The following is a 25,725-nucleotide window of genomic DNA, read 5'->3' as shown; positions in this document are numbered from 1 at the left end:
AGGTGGGCGGATCATGAGGTCAGGTATTTGAGACCAGCCTGGCGAAACCCCGTCTCTACTAAAAATGCAAAAAATTAGCCAGGCATGGTAGCGTGCACCTGTAATCCCAGCTGCTCTGGAGGCTGAGGCGGGAGAATCGTTTCCACCCAGGAGATGAAGGTTACAGTGAGGGCCGATAGCGCTACTGCACTCCAGCCTGGGCAACAGAGCAAGACTCCGTCAAAATAGTAATAATAATAATAAAGATAAAAAAGCTATTTTGGTTTTAACAACCAAGAGGTCACTATTGGCCTGGCAAGAGCAGTTTCAATACAGAGGTAGTGATAGAAGCCAGCTTACTACAGGTGAAAAATTGAATGTGAGGTGAAGAAATGGAGACATTATGTATAATCAGCTTATTCAAGATGATTGATAAGAAAGGAAGGAGAGGAAATGGCAGATGGAAATGGAAAGGAGATCAAATTTTTAATTTAAGAGGTAGAATATTTGAACATGTTTAAATCAAAAAGAGAAGATGTTGGTGGAGAAGTAACTGAAGATACATAGAAGGGGGAATAATTGATGAAGTTAGGTTCCTAGAGAGATCAGAGAGGACGGAAATCCAGAGTGCAGATAAAGGCCATTTCCTTTGGTGGAGGGACTGTATTCCATCAATACAGAAGGGAAGGAGTAAAAGGCAAGGTTGTGAAGATAGATTTCTAAGTGAGAAGGCAGGACGTTAAAGGGGTTCTGTTAAACAGAAAGCTGTTAATTTGGATTAAACTAGAATACAGAACCCTCTCATGCCAGGTTTCTCTGCCACAGGCATTCTGGGAAGATTTCCAGGACGCCCAGCCAGGAGGTAGGTCATGGCTGCTCTACATGGGTCTTCCTTTCTGAAAATGCTGCAAGGCAGAACACCCTTGAGGCTGCCAGGGGAATGTCTGACCAACTCTGGGGAAGTTTAACTCGGGCCCAAAGCAGGACATGGGAGTTTGCGGTTCATGTGTGGAAAGTTTCTCCACAGGCAAAGAGTTTCATTTTCTCTCACAGTCATCCCTGACCACTCAGGAAACCCTGTCTTTCGTGTTGACCTCAGGAGCTTTAAGGCTTGATAAAAAACAACTTTTAGAGTGTGTGACGCCATCTTTGGGTCTAGAGGCTGTGTGTCAGGACTGAAAGAAGGGGATGAAGATGAAAGCTGATCTTGCATTTCATGGGTTTTCTTTCTTTCTTTTTTTTTTTTGAGATGAAGTCTCACTCTGTATTGCAGGTTGGAGTGCAGTGGTGTGATCTTGGCTCACTGCCACCACACCTCCCGCATCCTGGTTCAAGCAATTCTCCTGCCTTAGCCTCTGGAGTAGCTGGGATTACAGGCATGCGCCACCATGCCCAGCTAATTTTTGTATTTTTGGTAGAGACAGGGTTTCACCATGTTGGCCAGGCTGGTCTTGAACTCCTGACCTCGTGATCCACCCACCTCAGCCTCTCAAAGTGCTGGGATTACAGACGTGAGCCACTGCGCCTGGCCCATTTCGTGGGTTTTCTACAGATGACACGGCTATGCTTTAGAGGTCACCAGGAACCAAAAATGAGAGAGGGGCTTGACTGAGTTATTTCACACTGAGTCACTGGGTCTGGTTCACTGGAAGAAAAACAAGTATCAAGGTACTCTGTCTCATCTTCATCTCTCAGTCTAAATCCTCTAGCAGGGAAATGTGAAATCATCTGGAAATCCTGGTTCACAGAGAAGAACAGGGCTGAGGGAGCTGGGTCACCCACAATTCGTCTGGTGTCTTGCATTGGATTGAACCATATGAAATTGCCATTTATTTCAATATAAAAAGGTCAAATATTGGCAATTTCATATGGTTCAACTTAATATTGATAGAAACAAAACATAGCACCTGCCTCTCAGGATGCATGGTGCCAAGAGACTGTCTTTAGGGGCAGGGTGTGGCAGAGGGGTCACTGGAGGCCCCAAACCTGAGGAAGGCTGGCACAGCTCTGGGCATTAAAGGGCTAAAGTCACATGGGGTTAGGGAAGAAAAGGAGATCCATGTAAGCATTGGCTAAGAGCGTGAAGTCCGGATTCCAGCCTGGATAACAATCCCAGCTCCAACAGAAAAGATTTCTTAGCCTGTCCTGCTCAGCTTTCTCACTGATCACATATGGAGAGTGATACTCACCTGCAAGCATGTTGAGAAGATAATAACTGCTAACATGTATCGAGTGCTTGTCAACCAAGAGGTCCTCCACCAAGGCTCTTTTATATAAAAGGCTTATATGACCCAGAAGAAGCTTCTCCTTATATTACCATTTTTAGTCCAAGTGAAAACAGGATCAGAGCATTCTCTCTTCTATTCCTCCACTACATCTTATCCATTTCTTTTTGCACCTAGCATGCTCCATTGGGATTTCTTGACCACATTACTAGACTATAAGCTCCTGAGGACTGAGACTATGTCTCATTTACTTATGGCATGGGCTGGGCAGGGGAGAATGGGGAGGCTGGTATGTGGAAGGGGCAGGACCAGGATGGATTGTGAGTTTAAGACTTGAAAGCAGATTAGCTCTAGAGACACAATTGGTTTTTGTTTAGTAAAACATCTGGTTGGATATTTTGGTGGTAAAAAGTCAGAGTGCAGGCCATGATCTAAAAGGATGAGGAGAGAGGCACAGAGAGCTCAGATTACTTTACAGGTGAAAAGGAGAGGGGTGTCCAGAGAGCCAGGGAAAGATTCAAAGATGGAGAACAAGGAGGCCCAGGGGGAAATTCCCAGCAGTGGGGAATACTAAAAGATTTTTTTAAAAAGGAGATGCCTAACATTACATTTTTGTTTTATTTCTGTCCTACCTGAAATTATTAACAGTGAAATAACACTTGAGATTCAACAGTAGGCGAAGGGGAGATGACTTCTTTTTCATTTTATTACTCTTTTGAACTTTGTCCTTCCCTTTTCTATGAACACGCATTTATTTTGTGATATATTAAAAATGATTTTGCTGCACAGAACTACAGCCCTGCCCCATCCCGCCTTGATCTGCAATTATGCTGCCTCAAGTCAGAGACACTTTGGCGAGAGAGAAAAGGACTTAGTGGAAAAGGGGCCACATTCCTTGGTGACGTTGATGTAGACTGGAGATAAGGTGTACAAAAGAGAATTCAGTGGAAGTGGGAAATCAAAGCAAAAGACTAAGACAGACATAAGCCCCTAAAATCTTCAAAGAAAAGATTAATGTGGGAATTAGTTTTGTTTTCCACCAGCCACGAGTGGAGGGTAAGTCAGTCAGTTAAGTGTGTGTGTGTGTGTGCGCGTGCATACATGTGTGTGTCTTAAATTTTTAAAACAGCAGAACTCGGATGAGCTCGCCTGAACACCCAAGGATATCTAGATCATCTGGGTTTGAACCCCAAGTCAGCCAGTTAATATCCACTAAACTGGGATAAGTTACTTCTCTCTGAACCTGTTTTCTCAACTGTAAGACAGTGATAATACTATTAGCTGCTTCATAATCTGCTGTGACTTTTAAACGAGCCCATGTAAAGTGCTTAGAACAATGTCTAACACTTAAGGGACACTCACTAAGTATTGGCTATTTGCATCCTGCATCCTTTCAATCTACTTTTTTGAATGGATGCATGAACTGTCAACCGTTACTCAAAAAAAAAGTAGAGGTGCTCATATCCCCACAATCAGAAACTCCTATTTTCCTTCCCTGTCTCTAGTTCATTGCTTCTGGAAGGGAGATTCCCTGGAGATTGCACCAACAGAATCACCTGGGAACTTGTTAGAAATGCCAGTTCTCCAGCCCCACCTCAGATAAATCTCTGGGAGATTTTGGTGCATGCTCAAGTTTGAGAACGAATGCTCTATTCTCTCCAGAGAGGAATGCCAATGGGAGGAGCTTCAGAGCACTCCTAGAGGGTGGAGGCTCTTTGAGGTCTTCCTTCTAAGTGCCATCTCAACTATATTCCCCAATTAGCACATGTGAGCCCAGAAAAGATCTCACCAGCAGAGTCTTACATGAGAACTGGGCCACAGGTCCACTTGGATTTCACTTTATTTTGATTTTCCTTTTTCTACCTGTAGCCAGACCCAGTTATTTATTACCTCTTCCTGGTATTGGCTCCCATTTATCACTCCATCCTGTCTCTGTCAGAGACATTGGGGTGTCAGCAAGGTCTCTTATAAATATCTGCCAAGGGCTCCTGACACAAAGGGCTTCTTGGACCCAGGGAAAGGTTCTAGTTTTAAACAGTCCCACCCATCCGGTGCTCTGGGACTCGGCATTCTTCAGAACTCCAGAATCTTGGTTTTCACCATGACATTTACAGAGCAGCTAAGCCTGCCTGTTGAAAACCATCCAGGGCTTAAAGGGCAGTAACGAGGCTGGCTGGTCTCCAGCAGTTGGCAAACACTGTGACACACTAAATGTCACTGTAGGCTTTGTTTGGTTTTAAATGGAAAAATTGCTAGTTATGAAAGCTTACAAACTTTGGCTAAAGAGAAAGAAAATTCCCTCTTTTGTTTTTGTCTGCTTTTCCTCCACAGGCTACTTATCTAGGGAATGGCCAGTTGCACCCCATCTCATCTTAGCCCCCACCACCACTTACACACTAATGAGCACCCAACAGTCACAGAGCCCATAACCAGGAGCTAGTTTCCAGAACTCCTCTTGCTGGTGAGAAAGAATGTGTCACCATTACTAATTCAAAGCAGATCCGACCTAGCTGCAAACAGCTACACACATTTTCCCAGGATCCTCTACCCTTCCTTTTTCTTTTCCTCTTAAAAGGAATGCTCATGTTTATTTGTATACAAACATTCATCCCCAGCAGAATTCTACTCTAGGTCTTAAAACTAGAAGAGCACTCAAAGGCATTGAACCTAGACTCTTGCTTCCAGCCTGATAGGTTATTGCTCCATTTAACACATAATGTAGCTGAGGCTCAGAAAGTCACTTGTCCAAGGTCCTATGGATAGTAAGTGCAGAGCTCTCAGACCCAGGGCTCCTGCCTCTTAGACTCTCTTTCCCTTCATCACACTCCTCCCTCCATTTGAGATCAGAGCCCTAGAACTGGATAACAGCTCTTCATTTGCTCCTTTCTTCCCATCTCCAGCCAAGGATAGGGTTTTCTCTTACTTGATTTCATCAATATAGTTAATCCAAATGTATCATCCTTTTTTTTTTTTTTTTTTAAATTCAGCCAACTCCCTCCTGCTGACACACTTCAGCCTGGAGTTAGGACGCTCTGCTTTCCTTTGCAAGTGTAAGCATGTGAGCACCTGCGTGGGGTGATCTGGGAGGATCTGGCCCTCCTATTTCATTTGCTAACATTTAGGTCAGAAGTAGGCAGGGTTTTGAATGTTTCATGAAGTGACTCGCATCCAACAGGCTTGAGAACAAATGACTGCCAAGAAGGAACAGGGCCCACAATGGCAGACCCACTGGGGCTGGAGGACTTGAATTCTAAGAGTGGCTAAGACCTTGATTGTACCCCATTTGTCCTCATTGAGTCTATTTGTTATTTTCATGCTGAGAGAAGAAAAAAATAGGTCAAAAATATTTCTCTGGTTAGCATGCAGATTCAGGTGTGCCTTAGTCTGTGCTGCTATAACAAAATACTTGAGATTGGGTAATTTGTGAAGAACAGAAATTTATTTCCTCAGAGTTCTGGAGGTTGGGAAGTCCAAGATCAAGACACTGGCATCTGGCAAGGGCCTTCTTTCTGCATGATGACATAGCAGAAGGCAGAAAGGCAAAGAGAGGGCAAGAAGGGGCTGAACTTGCCCTTTTATAATGCACCATCCCCACTCATGAGGGTGAAGCCTTCATGACGTAATCACCTTTTAAAGGTCCTACCTCTTAATATTACTACAATGGCAATTAAATGTCAACATGAGTTTTGGACTGGACAAATATTCAAACCATAGCCCAATAGGAGGCCCTAATAAGTGTGTCTTCTCCAACTTTCCCAACTCTGGGCCTCTCTGTTCCTCCTCCCCACTGCTAGAACTGCTTAGTACAAATTAGGAGGCTGTGTGGAGTTGGGTGAAGTGCCCTGACCTGGCTATACAAGCTCTGCTGTGGATCAGGTAAAACACTCAACCCTTCTGATTCCCAGTTTTCTCATCTGGAAATACATCATAGGGCACCTTAATGATTAAATGGAGACAGATGTAAAGATATTGCAGTACCCACCAAATATCAGCCCCTTTTCCTCATTCCTGATCATATTAGTGCATTTTTTCCACTCAAAGGCATTTGTATTATAAAGGGGGCAGCCTCTATAATAACATTTTTAAAAAAGATGAATCTCTAATGGTGGTTTAAAGCCTTGGAAATAAGCCCAAGAAAAAAGTGAGGTGATATTGTTGCAGCAGGCAAGGGACCCTCAATGACAACACGCATTGAAAAGACTTGACAGGCAAAGAGTCAAGAGTTTCAAGTAAGCAACAAGTCACAGGGAAAGCCAGCAGAACTTAAATGGCTTCCTTCATCTTTCTTCTCATGTGGGAGGACCCTAATTATCACACAGCAACTATGTGGTTAAGAGTAGCACATATTTATTGAGCTTCTACTATGTGCTCTGTCTCTAGACCACTGCCAGTGTCTTCATTTCCCCTTGGTCCCCCTTCCATCCAACAGCCTACCCCATTCCTTTGTATCCTTCATCCCCTTCTCTCACAATCCTTCCCACCCATACACCACCATTGACTCTCAGCTGCCTTGTCTGAACAGATGTCATGAGAAAGGCTGTCCCTTGGGGCCAACATAGGACACAGAGAACAACCAAGCTGGCAGGTAAGGACGCCACTACCACCACCTGAGAGACTGGCAGAGATAGAGATGAGGCTATTTTGTTTGCTCTTCACCTTCCGCTAAAGGTATTTCCTGAGTGTTTTCTGATGATGAAGGAGTCAGTCAAGAAGATCCATGGCCTTCCTTGCAGCCCTCCCAAGTTGAACTGATTCTGTTCAGGGAGCCACTTCTTACTTCTGTTTTGTTTTGTTTTGTTTTCAGATGGAATTTCACTCTTGTTGCCCAGGCTGGAGTGCAATGGCACGATCTCAGCTCACCGCAACCTCCGCCTCCCAGGTTCAAGCGATTCTCCTGCCTTAGCCTCCCGAGCAGGTGGGATTACAGGCATACGCCACCACACCCAGCTAATTATTTTGCATTTTTGGTAGAGACGGGGTTTCTCCATGTTGGTCAGGCTGGCCTTGAACTCCCGAACTCAGGTGATCCACCTGCCTAGGCCTCCCAAAGTGCTGGGCACTTCTTACTTCTAACCTAAGTCCTGTTGTCTGCACCAACAGCAGGCACATCTTATGGAGAGGTCGGGCTTCTTTTTAGCCTTCCCAGATGTCCTTCCTCCCTTCAGCCACTTGCATTTTCCTCTCTTTGGAAGGGTGGGGGTAGGAAGGAGGAACAAACTCAAGTCCACAAAATGTGGTTTCTGAGGTTGGGCACAATGGCTCATGCCTGTAATCCCAGCACTGTGGGAGGCCGAGGTGGGCCGATCACTTGAGGTCAGGAGTTTGAGTCCAGCCTGGCCAACATAGTGAAACCCTGTCTCTACAAAATACAAAAATCAGCTGGGTGTGGTGGCACATGCCTGTGGTCCCAGCTACTTAGGAGGCTAAGGCAGGAGAATTGCTTGAACCCAGGAGGCAGAGGTTGCAGTGAGCCAAGATCATACCACTGCACTCCATCCTGGGCAACAGAGCAAGACTCCATCTGGAAAAAAAAAAAAAATGTGGTTTCTGGCTCTTAAAATCAATGCCAATAAATGTCAGAAAATTTGCTACTGGCAAGTGAGGCAGTTTGAAAAATAAGTGTGGGCACTTTGGCCTTGGGCCTCTGGGCCAGCACTTGTCACTCTGTGCCTCTGACATTGAAGACTGGCATTGCCGGAGGCCCTATCATATAACTCTAATGCTGGACAGGAGGCATCAGTGTATATCTCATAGAACATCAAAGCCCAAGTGGGCACTTAGAGGGGATCCATTGCAACCCCCTATTGGAGGACCATCTGGTTAGACTTTCCCACCTTTGTGAATGGGCAGTGAGTTTTGTAAATGAGGAAAATGTCCTTCACTGGGAAAGGTAGCTGAACTACCATACATGGTCAAGTTCAAGTTTCTCTGCACGGCCTTTGAGGATGTCCATCTTGCTCACCTTTCACCACCCGCTGCCTCCAAGAGTACCAGACCACTCGTACATCCTCACAGAGCTATAACCTCAGTGCCTCTGTGCAGGCTGGCCTTGACAGGAATGTCCTGTTCCTCCTCTCCCTACATTCACCTGAGAAACTTTTACCTATTGGTTATGATTCAGCTCAGCTACCACCTGCCTTTAGAAGCTTGAATGTGACCATAAACAAGAATTTGTTAGGCTCCAGAGACAGGCTGACTGAGGGTCGGATATCTGTCCATTCCCAAGTCCCTTTACCTCTATAAACTTCAGTGTCCTCATCTATAAAGTGGGAATAATAACATGGAACTTTCAAGGCTGTTAAAGAGGAAGATATAAAATGCTCAGTCTAGTTCACCTAGTAAACACTCAAATTCAGTAACCATTTTCATGTTTCTTGATATTCTCCACTCTGTCCTTCCATTCTTGACTGAGATGAAGGCTTCTCTCTATCACTGTGCTTTTATATGTGTGCTATGTTTTAATCACTTTATTGAAGTGTAACTTAGACACAACAAAATGTACCCATTTTAAGTGCATGGTTTGAAGAGTTTTGACAAATGTAAACACCTGTGAATACCTGTGCATACGGAACATTTCTGTCACTCACAAAGGTTTCCTTGTGTTCCTTCCCAGTTAATCTCTATTCCCCTATACCTGGCCCTAAGAAACCACTGATCTCTTTGTTCTTCCTTTTTTTGTTGAGGCAGAGTCTCACTCTCCCCTAGGCTAGAGGGCAGTGGCACAGTCTCAGCTCACTGCAACCTCCGCCTCCCAGGTTCAAGCCATTCTCCTGACTCAGCCCCTCCAGTAGTTGGGATTATAGGCACATGCCACCATGCCCAGCTAATTTTTTTGTATTTTTAGTAGAGATGGGGTTTCACCACGTTGGCCAGGCTGGTCTTGAATTCCTGATGTCAGATGATCCACCTCCCTCGACCTCCAAAAGTGCTGGGATTACAGGCGTGAGTCACTGCACCCAGCCCCAACTGATCTCTTTCTATTGATATGTGTTACATTGTCTTTTCTTAGAGCTTCATATAAATGGAATCATACAGTACATATTTCTTTGTCTGGCTCTGTTCATTCAATATAATGTTCTGAGATTTTTGAATGCATCAGTAGCTGGTTCCTTATTACTGTACTTTTAACCTTGTGTCATAAGCTGTCTGATTCTTCCACTAGACTGTGAGGCCTTCAAATATTTAATATTTTTCTTCTTTCGTTCTCAAATAGGTACTCAGTAAATGTGAGCGGGAAGGAGGAAGAAAGAGTGAGGGAGTTGCCATGGGGATTAGCTAAGATCTTGGTTGTAGCCTTGCTACCTGTCCATCCCTGGGAGGCAGTACTCACAGTCCCAGCAGAACCCCATCCACAGGCACTTACAGCAGCCAGTCCACAGCCACCAGCAGGCTGATGTCCTCTGTTGGCAAGCCCACGGCCGTCAGAATGAGGAGCATGGTGACCAGTCCGGCACTGGGGATACTGGCTGCGCCGACACTTGCCAGGGTGGCTGTGAGGCTATAAGAACAGAGAAGTCTAGGTCATGGAAATGGAAAGAATCTTAGCAAAACCAACCCTGGCAATTTTAAGCTCTAATTTTCCTGCAGCCATAAAATCCCCACACCCCAACCCCCACCCCATACTCTCCACCAAGGAATAGAGAAATCTAAAGTACTAAGACCCAGGAATTAAGGATTAAGGCCTATTTGGGTTCTGCTCAACTATGATGTAAGCTTATAAATTCATGGATTGGAGCCTTATTCCCATCATGCTATCCAATTAGTCTAAATATATCACAGGGCTCAAATAAGGTAAGCGTGGCTCTAAAAGCAGGCAAGGAAATATTAAAGATAAAAACAAATCGCCCTTAATCCTCCCATGGGAACACAACTGCATTCATTTTTGCTTACGCTTTTATGTCTCTGTGAGCACCAGAGGCTTTTGGACTACGTGGCAAGGGTCTGAGAAGGCCATTGCCAAGGTTAGCATGAGAACTCAGAATAGCAAATATGCAGACCCAACTGAGTTAGACATCAGAGGAACAAATCAATAGATTCCAAAAGACACTAAGCGTCAGGCGCCTGGATGCCTCACCATGGGCTGGAAAATACATTATTCAGAAGGAGGATGCCAAGAAATGATAATGAAAGAAAGGGAGGCTTTCTTTCTGAAGCATCTCATCAGTTCTTTCCAAACAATGCCAGGGCCACACCCAGCACCATTTTGAAATTTGTCTCTGGGAGAGGGTTAATCTGGAGTTCAAGTGCCCTGTCCTGACACCAGGGAGTCTCTGTGGTCTGGCAAAGGGCAGCGACTCTTTTTCCTCTTTTCTGGATGCCATTTGTACAAAGCTGTCATATCAAAATATCATATCAAGAGTATTTTGGAAATATGGATTCCCAAGTTGTTTTTGTGGGTACCAAAAGGTAAGGGGGACTGCTTTCTTTGTAGTTATAAAATCCTAGAAATTTTATGAGCTGAGAGGCAGCCTCTCAAATTGTTTCAACTAAATCCGGGCCATCAGTGCGACCAAGCACAGAATCCTGGGGTCTTATCATCGGGAGGGACCTGAATATACCTAATCTTACGTTTGGGAGATTAAGGCCCCTGGAGAGCCTGTGGTTTGAGCTGTTTTTCCCATATTGCCATCCTTTGCAGGTTTAGGCCCATCCTTGCATAGACACTTCCCCTGGGTGTGATCTACAGACCCCCCCAACCACACCCTTCCCCTCCCACTCCATGGTGTCAAGGCTTGGCGCACTCCAACTTCCTTGAATCTATCTGGGTCACAAGAGGTACAGTGTGGAGTGCTCAGCCGTGAAGGCTCAGCAGTTGAACAAACTGAATTCAAATTCCAGCTCTGCCACTTAATAACCACATGACTACAGGCAACTTAACCTCTCTGTGCCTTGATTTCCTCGTCTGTAAAAAGGAGACAGTAATGGTATCTCTTTCATGGGGTGGTCAGAAAGCTTTCAGGAGCTAATAAATTAAAATGCACTTAGAAGGGCCGGGCACATTCTGGCCCATCCCCACCCTGCCCCATCCCGCCCAGTAAATGTGAATTGTTTTTCTTGTCAAGAAATCTGGACAGGACCAGACTGCTTTGCAATGAAAACTTCCCTAAAACCCCGAGAGCTGGAAGAAGGGAATTCTCAACCATTTCCCAAACAGACAGAACACCAGGGAAGGGGAACTCCCCAAGTTCCAACGGTCTTGACCTTGACTGTTTTATTTACAGCATCAGTTGCTCTGAGTCACTCTTGCACATCCCTTTGAACTGTGGTTAACACTAACATTATCTGGTTATCTTTTGGTTGTGTGAGACAAAGTCTTATAAAGATAATTCTTCCTGGAAGTTGCTTTCCCCTCTTGTCCTCCACCCTAATAATATCCTCACCCTCCAGTGGGCACAGTGTCTGTCTGTGGAATTCTAAGCCCTGCAAGAGCTCCTTGGACAGTGATTTTCCCTGCATCCCTCATTGCTTTCTGCTTTGCCTGGTTTTCCACTCCCCTGGCTCACTTCTCTAGGGTTCCTGGAAGCTGTTAAGATACTAGACACACAATATCAGAGCAGAACCTCACAGTAACCCTGCAAGGGACATATATGGTAACACCTGCTTTCACCGTGAGGAAAACATATATAGGATGGGTGGAGAAACTTAGGTCACACAGCTTGAACATGGTCTGCTGGGATTTGAACAACGGTTTACTTGATTTCAATGCCACGCTGGTCCTTGATGGCCTTGATCCCTCCCTATATTGAAAATTCTATGAATTAATAAAATGCTGAGAATTTCTAATCACTATTTTCCTATATGCAGTGAAAGGAGAGGAATGAAGAATTTACTTGGATGTGCAGCATGAAGATAGATTTGGCTATTTTCCTCCAAATAAACTGCAGGCATGAAGTATATCCATCCGTGGTGGGTGCCCCAGAGGTAGCCCTTGTGGGGGCTACAATTCAGGAGGATTGGACTGAACTCACCCAGGGGCCAGAGATTTAAATGTGTATGGTCAAACTCATCTTTTGTCAACTGAAAATGCTCAGTAGTATCACTGTTAATATAAAACAAACCCTGTGTAGATAAATTTATAGAATTTAAGCATAAATTCAATCACTCACTGGTCCATTCTCCCATCTGTAAGTTCCCATCTAATAGTGGGAACTTAATGGAAAATATGGTTACCATCAAGACCAAGAGTTGAGAGAGCAGAAATGACTTTGGCTTGGCAAAAGACTTTCTTAAGAAGCCCTTTTTGTCTTTGAGTTTTAAAGCAAGGGAAGTTAGCAGTCTTGTGATAATTGTTAGGACATAATTTTGAAAGACTTGATCTTCTGACCTGAAATATGTTTTCCATTGTCAGTAACATCATGGTACTCATGATGTCACGGCCACATTTTTCTTTAATATTCTAGGAGTGTTGTGTGTTTTATCAGACATCAATAATAATAATAGAAGCTAACATTTATTGACTGGTGCCTGGTTCATACTCATAAGAGACTATGAGCCAGGCACCATGTTCTCAGCCACCCTAGAATTTGTTATTGTTCTCATTATGCAGATGAGGAAACTGAGGCTCCCTTGTAGTATATAATTCATAGGGTGGTTGTGAAGATTTTATTATATATATATAAATTATTATTTTGCAACCCAACAGTATAATATAGTGGAGTCAGTGTGTGTAATGGTTAAAAACACAAACCCCAGAGTAAGGTGGTCTGGGTTCAAATCCCATTTCTGCCTCTTATAAACAGTGTGATCCTGGCCCAGTTACCTCATCTTACTGTGCCTCATTTTCTCCATCTGTAAAATACGGAACCCAATATCTACTTTTTAGGGCTGTTTCTAGGATCACAAGTTAAATAAATGGAAGCATATGCCAGCATTTGGAAACTTAAATTGTAGTTGTTCCTCTAGATGGCTGTATGTCATCTATTGTCTGAGCCTCTGTTTCTTTATCTAAGGTGAGATAATTTAGCAAGAGAGTCACTGGAAGACATTTCAGATGATACATTCTAGTTGATTAAATAAATGTGATTGCTATTTCATGTTTTCATATTGTGTGTGTGTATTAAACATGGTGAATTTTTCTTTCCTCTATTTGCTGAGTTGCTAAAGTGAACTCAGATGTGTATGGGATATTCACTAAATCTTCTGGAATGGTTATAAGGATAAAGGAGAAAGCTGTGTTTTAACAAAAATGTCCTTGAGCTGGTTGAATACCTCAGAGCTAGACAGATCAAGCACAGGCTCTCAAGTGGCCATTCCATGGCAATATCGGCCCCTAGAACACATAGAGGACATGATTAGAGGAATTTTCCAGCACTGCTACAGACACTGGGTGGTCCCTCAGTTTGGACTTTTTAAAAATCTGAGCATGTAGAGAAATCAGACCCAAATGAACACTGCCTCTTAGGGGAGATCTCCTAAAATGGCCCTAGTCCACCAAAGGCCTACCAGAGAATGGACTGTTGAATAACATGAATCAACCAGACACCAGATTATTACCAAAGTTTCTAATATAGAGGTCGACAGCGCTGCCTGGGGGAGAAACTGAAGTGGGAGAATGAGGCTAGCGCCTTAGCCTGAACCCCAAAAATATTGCCCCTTCTAATGCCCAATGGAAAAAGTCAACAAAAACACTATTCTAATGTCTGTTTTTGAGTCATAGTCAGAAAGAAGAAATGACTTGTGGTTGGAAGAGGTAAACTGTGGAATAGAAATTTGACTTGTGCCTCTGCCACCCATAACCATGAGACCTAGGTTTGTCACACAATTTCTTTGAGCCTCACATGCCTCCTCTGTAAAATGGGAATAATGACTATCCCTTCTCTTCAGGACTGCTGGGCATGTTTAAAGCAATGTATGGAAAGAGTCTGCCACCTCAGAGGAACCAAAGAGTGGAGTGATTATCATCATGGAGGATGAAAGTGTATTCCAGTGTCTACCTCATTCATTTCCTAAAATGAATCACCCAGGCCTTGGCTATTCTAATATCTGGAATTCTCTTTCTACTACAAGTACATCTGTCACACAGAATGTGACCCACTTACTCCCTATGTTTTCTGATCACATAGAGTCTGAGAGGGGAAATAAAACTTATAAATTGTTGAGTCCAAAATTGACAAACTGCAGTGTCTTAAAGGACCAAGCTGCGGTGACAGGTGCAGCAGACCAGGCATAAGTAATAGGGTAGGCAGGGGAGACTGTAGGAAACTGAAGTGCAGCTGTCTTATAAGAGGATGAATTTCTAACCTTTTACAATATATTTCAAGGCAAACAAAGCAACACTCTGGGCTGGGAGTCCATCCATGAACTACCAACTTTTAGCCCCAAATTATGAATACCTTCCTTATTTATAGATGAGGAAATTGAGACTGAGAGTAGGGATATAACATAAGTTAGGGCAGAAATTGGCTTCTGGCTTAATTGAAGCATTTAGATGGGTTGGGAGTGATAATATTAAAATGATGATTGCAAAAAGCTTTATTTCATGCTATAATGTCAATATAACATTGAATGGGTTGAAGACCGATATTTTCAATGACTTAACCTAGAAGCAAGAAAGTGAAGTGTTAGTTTGGCTAGTAGGTGTGATCTTTTAAGTTTATGGTGAGGCAACACATTTTTAACGATCTCTTAGGAAAATGTTCTTTCTGAATTTTTAAAATGATGAATGCATTTAAATAAAAACAGCTTTAGTAAAAGCAAAACTATGTGCTATTTATTTGTAATAAAATCTTATATGTCATATTTAGGAATCTCTTCCAGTATTTTGTAATTTCTGCCATTACCCTCTGGTGATAGAATATTGAACGGAGCATATTTTAGTGAAACAAAAATTGGATCCAGAGTCAGCTGATGTTGGCCTCAGTTACAGTCCTGTCAAATCATTACTGATGTTGGCCTTACTTACAGCCATGCTGTAGCCATGGACAAACTACCATGCCTCTTGGTGCCTGAGTTTCTTCGTCTATTAAATGGACAAGGAGGCCGGGCGCGGTGGCTCAAGCCTGTAATCCCAGCACTTTGGGAGGCCGAGACGGGCGGATCACGAGGTCAGGAGATCGAGACCATCCTGGCTAACACGGTGAAACCCCGTCTCTACTAAAAAATACAAAAAACTAGCCGGGCGAGGTGGCGGGCGCCTGTAGTCCCAGCTACTCGGGAGGCTGAGGCAGGAGAATGGCGTAAACCCGGGAGGCGGAGCTTGCAGTGAGCTGAGATCTGGCCACTGCACTCCAGCCTGGGCGACAGAGCAAGACTCCGTCTCAAAAAAAAAAAAAAAAAAAAAAAAAATGGACGAGGAAATTACCCTGCCTACATCACAGGATTGCTAAAAAATCAAATAATATCCAATTTCTAAAGCAAGTTGACATATGCAATACAAACAGGAGGTATTAATGAGAGTCTTCTTTCTTGTGGCAATCTTTTCCTTTTGAAGGCTGCCAATAATTCCTCTTCTTTTATTACCTTCATTGTCTTCCACCAGCAGAAATGAAATTCAAGTGGCCTCTGTCACATGGAGCTAGTGTGGAGGGGAAACAGGGTAGAACAACAGGTAGTTGTTTTTGTGTTTTACCCCACCCTCCTCACCTTACAGTCACAATCTGTCCTCCATCCAGGACAACACCATTCATTTGGGCTATAAAGATGGCGGCCACCGCTTCGTAAAGGGCTGTACCATCCATGTTAATGGTTGCTCCAACAGGAAGGACGAATCTAGTCACACGTTTATCAATCCCCAGATTTTCTTCCAGGCAACGGAAGGTGACAGGCAAAGTTCCAGCACTGAGAACAAAGAGAAAGAGAGAGACAGGGTTATGTCCACTTTAGAGAAGCAGGACAATGCACAAACTGGAATGCCACTGCATCCTTAGTTTTTCTTGTTTTGTGTCAATCAAGCAAGGTGACATGCAAAAAAGCAGTATCTGGAGCCAGATTAAAAACTGGTGAGTTGGAGGCTGAAATTCAATCTTACTGAAATGCTAATAGGCAGCAAAATATTTTCGTTGGTTCTGGTTCTGGAGATATACTCAGAACTTGAAGATGTTTTCTTTTGACCACTGTTTCCATCTTGGATTCAATATTGAAGTGCATCTGATTGCCCATATTAATTGGGTTGCAAAAAAAACAAACTATGTCAGAAAAGAATCAGCTATCAACAGTGAAATGGGATGAGGAATTTTTGGATAACCCATAATTTCATGCTAGAAATGCTGTTTCCAATAAAATGACTGAATGGATGGCATTTAGCCCCAGGAAACTGCCCTGAGCTGGGCTTGCTAATTTCCACAACAATAAACATGTCCAGCACCCTTCAGCATGAGCTGAAGCACTTCACTGGGGAACCTCACAGATAGTCCAACACCCTGATACACGCTCATCAGCCAATTCTACAGTCACTTCAATGACATGGAGCAGGAAAGCATGTGTTCGATAGCAAATCAGAGACTAAATATGAAGTGACTTCACCCCCACTCCTCCCAGGCCTGGGATGTGGATTCATGACCACATGACCCAGCCTCAAAGGCCAGAATTCCTGACATGTTCATATGTCTTCAAAATCGGAAACCAATAAAAAATAAGGATTGCTAAAGGCCAGAATATTATCTCCATGTGGATAGAAGTGCATGGGAGGGTGAGTGGATTTGCTGCAAAGTTTAAGTAATGTAGAAAGCAATGCAAAACACTCAAACTGCCATGGAAGTGCTTCATGGTCCATCCTCTTGATTTTTTTCTATTCAAACTTTAGCAAAGTGAATTAGAAAATCTGCAATGCAGACAACATTTGGAGGTGTTTTCTCTCTTGCACTTACAGCTTTTGTCAAAGTTTCCTCCTTCTACTGGTCAGAATTAGTGACTAAGCTGGACATAGATCCCTGTAGAGGTCTTGGTTTCTCAGAGAGTGGGAGAAGACCATCTGCTCCAGGGAAGCTAAATGAAATGAAGATTCCAGGGCCTCTCCAGAACCAATGAATCAGAAGCCCTAAAACTAGGGATGCCCAGATGCGCATCTTATCAAACCACTGGCCCACAAGCTCCTAAAACAACCTCAGGAGAGCCAAATTTCTCTTACGAGAACATTCTTTGTGATTTCAAGTCAGGGGTCTGTCTCATGCCTCCTTCTTGGTCTTGGGTAGGAAGAAGAAATGTTTGTTGGGGAACATTTCATAACTAAAATCTTGCAAACCCAGGACAAAGTTGGAGCCTGGCCTCATTCGCATGCAGGAGACACCATTAGACCTGGCTTGCTGTCTTAATGCGAAGTCAGTGTCCCTTTCTTCCTCTTACCCCACCCTTTCCTGGGCCCTTTCGAAGGGTTGCCTGGACACCAGGACTGGTCTGAGATGACTGCTCAGTTGTGGTTGGTGGCCAGGATTCTCGATTGCAAGGATTCTCAAATCTAAGGACACTTCTGGGACTGCTGGAATACATTTATATTTATTATTGCATTCATTTTTCCAAACTGTCATCAAATGGTCTTTGGACAATTAAGTAGATTGGGAAAAATGATTTTAAGTATAAAAATATCCTCTATTTCTCTACTGGACAGGCTTTCTTTGTATCTTTAAAAACCCACCCATCCAATCAAACTAGAACTTGAGAATTTTAATTTCAAGCTTTCCTATGTGGACGGGCTGACGTTCTGATGTTGCTTTTTTGGCTCCTGCCTCAATGGCCATATGACAGCCTTCAAATGTTGCTAACAATAACTGTCAGATATTTGACATGCTTCTTTTGTTTTTTACATAGTAGTTTTAACAGCCTGCACTGAAGTTGGAGGGCTGAAGACAGGTCGGTCTCAGGCCACCCCCCTCCCTCTGCCCTCCCTGACACCAGCCTCTGGAACCATAGAGAAAAGTCGTTCAACTACCCTCAACATCTTTATTCTGTACAAGGGCCGAGGAGGCAGGAAAGATATTTTGTGGGCTGTTCCTGGGTTTTGCTTTTTTTTTCTTCTCTGTGACCATGATGGCAAAGAAACCTTCAGTTAATTCTCGGTACATGACTCATGTCACACAGCCTTTTAAACAAAGAAATTCCACATCCAGGCAAAAACCACATTTTAACTAAAGATTAAAACCACTTTTTTTTTTTTTTTTTCAAATGAAATACAGGGTTGGGGAAGAAATCGGTCTAATATTTGCAGCCTTGGTTGGATAATCTGAGCATTTGTCTCTGATTTAAATACAAATTTGGGCCATGCAAATTCCCTTAAGATTCACCTTATCTTACAAAGTTACTGAAATAATGGCCTAGTCATTCAAAAGAAAATAATACTAATATTTTTGAAATAGTTGAAAGATCTAAACCATAAAGGTATTGGAAGAAAATAAAAAGTCATATTGTATTAACTTGGAGAAGCTATTCCTAAGCGAAATCTAAATTCTAAATTCTGAAGAAAAGTATTGATAGCTTTGACTAAGTACAAATTTAAAACTTCTAGAGGCAAAAAGCACAGTAACTTTTTAAGACAAATGTCAAGTGAAGAGGAGGATTATTTGCAACTTGTGACACATGAGCTAATATGCTTATACAAAAAGAGAGCTTGAAAATCAATCAGGGAGGGACGAATACCTCAACAGGAAAATGACCAAGTTCATGAACAATTCACAAGGCAGGGGAAAGGGGAGGGGAAGGAGAAGTAAAGATATGCATATCCCATGAGATTACTTTTCACCCAGTAGGACTAGAAAGCATTAAAGTGACTGGTAATATCCAGAGCTGGTAAGTAAGCGGAGATGGGCACACCCTCAAACTCCAGTTAATGGAAACATAAAATAATAAATTTTTCTGAATAGCAATCTGGTAACGTGATTCAAAACCGTCAAAGTGCATACCATTTAACTCTGAAATTCCACTTATCCTGAGGGGATCATCATACAACCTTGCAGAGATGTATTTTTAAGGATGTTTGTCACAGCTCTGTTTACTAGACATGCCTTAAAGGTACATCACTGTGGCTAGGATGGGGTGGGGTTTGCATTGTACTACATACAGTGCATTATTATGCAGTTTAAAAACTGGTAGTAAAGTCTATTGCAATAGATATAACTTTTATGATATGTTGACTAGTAAAAAAACAGCTATTTATAAAACAGCACATATATACATAGTAAGAACTTGAAAGATATATAACTAAAGACTAATTAAAAGGTTATGACCAGTTATCACTGTATGATAGAATAATTGGCAAAGCTCATTTTCTTCTTCAAAAGTATTGTATTCACTGCCTGAACTTTTTCACAATGAGCCTGCAGAAATTTTATTTTATTTTTCTTTTCTGGTTATGAGCCAGGTACGAGATAAAGTATGAGATACCAGGCTTATAACCAGAAAACAAAAATAAAATTAAACCAGGTGGGTTTTTTTTTCTTTTTCCTCTTTTTCTTCAAGTGGAGATCTGTATGGATAGAGATACTTAGTCATGGGAAATTTATAAAACCAAGAAGGAAATTTTGAAGTGTTTTCCTTCATCTACGGAAACTGGGTGCAGAATCTAGATCCTTAAGATTGTGTATATTCCAGCTTGGTCTGAAACCCCATTTTCTACTAGCACTGAATCCTCATTGATTTGCCAGGTGAAAATTTAATTTGGTTTCCCAGGCATTATTGGTTTGTTAGGTCGCTTAAGGGAAACCTGACTGCCTGCTCAGCAGCTGTGGAGCAAGAGGCCCTGCTGTGTCATGGAGTGGCACCTCGCTAGCAGTGCATGGGCACAGGTTCTGCAACAAGGACCTGATAATGAGCTATGGATTTCAGAATTTGCTTGCCTCCCTGTTTTATGATTCAGTCTTAGTTTTGTGACCCAAGGACGTATGTGCAGACATAAAATAATGACTGCAAGCTGAAAGTAAAACACTAGTCTTAAAAATTCTCAATTGTAAGGCATTTCTTTCTTTCTTTCTTTCTTACTTCCTTTCTTTCTTTCTTTTTTCTTTTCTTTTTTTTTTTTTTTTCAGATGGAGCCTCACTTTGTCATCCAGACTAGAGTGCAGTGATGCAATCTCAGCTTACTGCAACCTCCGCCTCCTAGGTTTAAGCAATTCTCCTGCCACAGACTCCCGAATAGCTGGGACTATAGGCACTCCCCACCGCACCTGGCTAATTTTTGTATTTTTAGTAGAAACGGGGTTTCACCATGTTAGCCAGACTGGTCTTGAACTCCTGACTTCAAGTGATCCGCCTGCCAAGGCCTCCCAAAGTGCTGGGATTATAAGCGTGAGCCACTGCGCCCAGCCCAATTGTAAGGCATTTCTTATGTATTTCTTCTTGTTCATTTTTTGGGTTGTTTTTGTTAGATTCAGTCCAAGATGATAGTCCAAAAAATGATTTTTCTCTGCATATCTCTGGGGTCCTCTTTGGCTTTCTAGGCACTGGAACTAGGTAATAAAGGGGGAACAGATTCTTCATCAATGCCAAGTTAACTCTGAGGAAGAATAATCCATTAGAGGTTCATGTCGAGGTCAAAGACTTGGCTGAACTTTGTTTGTTAGAAAAAGTCTCACCTAACATACCATTTACTTTGTAAAAGCTGCTTCTTCTACTTTTGAAAATTTATTTACGAAAATCTTCAAAGAGTAATATTTTGTGATAGCATTTTCCAAATCACAGGTGAAATGTTAATTGAAAAACATCCTGTTAAACTCCCTTTAGAAAACATCTAAAACTAATGCCACTAATGATGTAAGTGGCAAATTAGGCATGCAAACAAATAGCATGCATTTATCTGAAAAATTTAATGTGAGATCATATTTCCAATATAGTTGCAAACCAGCAAAAATGTTCACCAGAAGGCTCAGAAGTTCCTAGAAGGAGACAAAAATTCAAAGCATTCGCCTTTTCCAAAAGATCTTAGTCATGTGTGCCAAGTGTTCTTATTGAACTTTGTGATGGGAGGGTTTTGAGAAATGAGAAATGGCAAAGAAGGCAAAAGAGTGAGCAAAGAGAAAGGTGATTTCTTTTGTTCTCTACCTGGAAGCGGTGCCCAGGGCAGTGATCCAAGCTTGGAAAATGCCAGCAAAAAAGGAGAAGGGGTTTTTCCTGGTCACTACAAAGTAAATCAAGGGGAGAAAGATGCCCCCGTGGATGATGAGGCCTATGATCACTGTTACCATGTACATCCCCAGTTGCCTAGCAACCACTTCTAAGTCCTTGATTGCAATGATCTTCCCACAGATCAGGCAGGCGATACCCAGGGGAGAGTACCTGAAAAACACAAAAGGGAAAAACAGCATTGAAGAGATCATTATGGCATTCAGAACCTGGGCCTCCTCTGTACTGCACCCTGAGGAAAACACGTGATCTTTTGTACAAAAAAAGACTTTTGCTGAGAAAAGGTGATGAGATTCCATTGATGTTATTTTTTATTTTGGACCAACTCCCTTAATCAAAATCTGTTTTGTGGATCTGGTGGCACCTGCTCTGATGAAAAGTCCAAAGGCAAATTTTGTCGCTAAGGTGAGTTCTAGGGATAAAGGAGACATGCATTACCATCTTTTAGCTTTACCATCAAGTTCAAAGTTGAGAGACTCAGGTGTGTCTCTGGGAATCTTGTTTGATTTGTGTTCCTCAGTTCCTTCCTAGAAATTTGGGAATTTGAGCTTTTTAGAAAACTATACACTGGAATTTGTAAATTTGCATTAGTTTTACCTTGGAAGATAGGGAATATATTAAAATGAGAGAGAAAGAAAGAACAAGGAAACTATCTGAGCCAAAATGTACATTTAGAGAAAAGTGGTTTTACGACTTCCAAGTCTGAAAGTATTTTTTCCATACTTACTCTAACAAAAATGCTAACTACTTTCATTTTGTTTTAAGCACTATGGTGAGAGCTGCACAGTCATTCCCTCACTTAATGCTTACCACAACCCGAAAATCTAGGTGTCATTATTGCTACGTGGCAAATAAAGAAACTGAAGTTAAGAAAAGCTAAATAATCAGCCCAAGATCAGGAAACCAGGAAATAAGAGAACAATTTCAGGTCTCTGAAACTCCCAACTGGGGGATTTTCCCAACCAAGACAAGCCACTTCTCTTTAGTGAACAATCACAGCTCTTTGGAGATAAGCAATTCACCATATGCCAATTTATCCTATATAAACTGATGCTATAGTTCTATCTTATTATTATTTTATAGAGAGTTTGGAAACTACTTTGGTCCTCACTCTTGGGAAAGCTATTTTGTCTCTCAACCTGAATATATTCTTCCCATATTTGGTAAAATCCTTTAGTATCCAGAATGGTGTTGCTAGGGCATGAATTGGTTCAGCCTGTGACAGTTTCTGGCTGATATGAAAATATTTGTGGGAAGGTTGCTACCTTAATAAAAATTATGGACATACTTGAGAGAAAGACTATGGGGAAAATGAAGTCCCTAGATAAGGCTACCAGCAGGGGTCAGGGAGTCAGGAAAGGCTGCTGTAGTTGTAAGATCTATACAGACTTGTAATTGTGCCTGGAGCAAACACTTTCCTGAATTAAAGAAAAAATGTGAAGAGTAGATGACACACATATATATATGAATACTACATAAGACATGGAGCTCATCTCGCCACTTATTAGCTATTAATATGTGACCATGGTTAGTGGCTTATTCCCATTTTACAGATATGGCTGTCAAGGCTCAGAGCGGCTAACTCCAACCTCATGGAGATGCTATGGGGATTAAATTTTTGAGCATGCTTGTATGTGTGCTGCAAAAAAGCCCTGTCGCATCTCTGTCAGTACCATTAATTCTCTGAGTCCTGACAAAGGAATTCCTCGTGGGTTCTGTTTTCACACATGTACCCTATGTCCTCTCATCACTCATGCTTATTAAGCCTGAGTTAGTGATGCTTTCTAGAACATCTCATGGGATACCCAATTGCAAGATGATTTTATAGCAACATATTCTCTCAAGAGGAACCTAATCTTGAAGGAACTGATTTGTAACTTACACAATTAAACATTAGCATAGCTGTTCTCTTCCCATACGAGAATCTAGCCTGAAGCTCCTACTTCTCCTTTCTGTGGGGTCCAGGCTGGTCAAGTCTGAGGACTGCTTCCCTAGACATTAGGGAGTCTGAGACAAACCTGTGCGCATGTCATTAAACCCTGGGCTCTCCCACCATTTTATATTCTGCTGGTGTGTCCATAGTCACAACATCTCATAAATTATCAAGGTAGTCTCGGGGACCAGCACTTCGTTCACTGAGACTGTAAATAAGCAGAATGAACCCTCCTATAAAGCAAAAAAGCATTTATCTTCATAAACCAAGAGATCAATTCTTTCCCAAGCACCAAGCACCCTTTAAAGATGTCCAGAAAAACACTACTATAAGCTGTTTTGGGTGCCATTCAATTTTCCTTCTCTCCTGGGACAAGCAATTTGTAGAATGGAGAGAAAATGCTTTCAAGGCTCTTTGCCAAAAAAAGACTAGCTATAGAGTATCCTGAAGAATGTATTTGGGCCACTGACAGTTTACCTCTGGGGCACTTAGCCAGTTGGGAAAAGCATGAGCTCCCATTGTAAATGGAGAGTGTTAGTCAAAGGCCAGAAAGTGAAGTGTTAGGGTTTATAAACATGGCAAGCAGAAGCCCTTGCTAATCCAAACACTTTGATCTCTGAGAATAGTATGAGCATTAAGTAGAAGAAGGTAAGAACCTTTGTTCTATGAAGTCTTTTAGGGCCATTACTTTCTTGTGCCTATTTTTATTTTATTTATTTTTTATTTTTTATATTTTGAGACAGAGTATTACTCTGTTAGCCAGGCTGGAGCTCAGTGGCACAATCATTGCTTGCTGTAACCTCGACCTCCTGGGCTGAAGCAATCCTCCCACCTCAGCCTCCTGAGTAGCTAGGACTACAGGTGTATGCCACCATTCTCAGTTAATTTTTGTTTACTTTTATTTTTGTAGGAGGTCTCACTATTTTGCTCAGCTGGTCTCAAATTCCTAGCCTCAAGCAATCTTCCTGCCTCAGCCTCCTAGAGCACTAGGATTACAGGTGTGGCCAACCAACTGCACCCATTTTTAAAACAAACAACTTAGGCCTTCACTCTAAAACTGGGGCTTCTGGGTTCCTGGGTTTCCATATCAATGAATTACCTAGTTGAAAATAACATGCCATGGAAAAGGATGGGCAAATGCCCAGCACCCAAGGCCACCACTCAAAGCTTCTGAGATGAAGCCAGCAATCAAAACCACAAACCAAAGTGCATAAAGAGTCTGAGGGCTGCACGGAGAGTTCTGAAGCCAAATAATGCCCTGTGATTGTTGGTCCAGTTTCCAAATGAGAGGGACATGGCTAGAGAGCTGGGGAGAGGGAATGGCTCCCATGCTGCTCTTAGGCTGTTCCTGTTCTCTGTTTTCAGGGCCACAGATTCATCCAGGACTGGCCTGTGGAGTCTTTTTCTTACTGCTGTATCCATTCTAGCCTCTACCTACTTTGTCTCAAAGCCCTTGCCAGCCTAAGGGTCCCACCAAGATACCCCTCGCCGGACTCCACAAACACACTCATCTACAGCAGGCAAGTTACCTAGAATTCAGTCGGTGTACGGGTGTCAGAAACCACCGCCTTCCTGTTAACAATGCGATTCCCTGGGCTTACCACACACCTACGGAGTCAGAATGTCCTGAAGCTGGCCTTGGGGCATTTATATTTTAAACAAGCTCCCCAGGTAATGCTGATCTGTTTGAAAACCAGTATTTCAAGAAACAAAAATCTTAACTGCAACTGATGAAATACAGATATTACTTGGTGACCTTTTGGAAACCATTTACCTTAGCTCCAATTTCTTCAGGATCTTTGAGGTCTTAACCCACTGGAATAATTCATTTGGGACTTACAGGCCTGGGACAGATGATGGGGCAGACACTGATGATGGGAAAGGAGGTAAGCTGAGGGACTTTCTCAGTCCTGCTGTGAAGGCCCTCTGGTGCTGTCCCACACGTTTCCAATAGCTTGTCAATAGAGCTAAACACACATTCCAAGAGTAGCTGAAAGTTGCTGTCCATGCTCAGAAAGTATTACAAATCTTCATCTTTCCCAATCCATTTAGGGATAAGTGTTCCAGCTGGTTTATTGGAAGAAGGAATTGGAAGAGTAGGTAGAGATTTTACTTCTCACTTATGTTTTTATAGGGATAAGATTATGAAACATTTTACTTTCTGTTTAAGTTTTTCAAATTTTGAAAGAGTGATTTTTGTTCAAAGTTACCATTTGTGATTAGAACTTTTCATCAAGACAGAGTGAAAAACAGTTTGTACAGCCTCCAGGCTTATGATTAAGGGACTTCCTTTTGCAAGTAAATGAAATTCCAATCCATCAAGGTGACCTGCAGGACCCTGGAGGATCTGCCTACTGCCTACCTCTCCAACTGCACCTCCTTTTGTCTCCTTTCACCAACCACACTGCAGCTTCTCTAGACCTTTGTTCTGATCCTCAAAAGCCTTTCCCTGCCACTTCTTCCCCCTGGAACATTCTCCCCTCAGTTCTTTACTAGGTTGCTTGGCTCACTCTGCAGCTCTTCATTAAAGGTCACCTTCCCAGA

General features: G+C 42.5%; 1 protein-coding gene across 2 annotated transcripts in view; it reads right to left on the bottom strand.

Moving 5' to 3' along the window:
* The window catches only part of SLC1A2 (solute carrier family 1 member 2), a 106,194-nt gene that overhangs the window by 11,973 nt on the left and 68,496 nt on the right, over positions 1-25,725 (bottom strand). For both annotated transcript variants that reach the window (XM_010358392.1, XM_010358393.1), the window contains exons 7-9: positions 21,168-21,401; positions 15,786-15,980; positions 9,568-9,702 (exon numbers count right to left, since the gene is read on the bottom strand). In XM_010358392.1, coding sequence (XP_010356694.1) covers positions 9,568-9,702; positions 15,786-15,980; positions 21,168-21,401 — 564 coding nt within the window. The remainder of the gene's footprint in view (positions 1-9,567; positions 9,703-15,785; positions 15,981-21,167; positions 21,402-25,725) is intronic.

Source organism: Rhinopithecus roxellana, chromosome 15 (assembly GCF_007565055.1).
Source record: "Rhinopithecus roxellana isolate Shanxi Qingling chromosome 15, ASM756505v1, whole genome shotgun sequence".
Taxonomy (NCBI): Eukaryota; Metazoa; Chordata; class Mammalia; order Primates; family Cercopithecidae; genus Rhinopithecus; species Rhinopithecus roxellana.
This window is presented reverse-complemented; position numbering and strand designations above follow the sequence as displayed.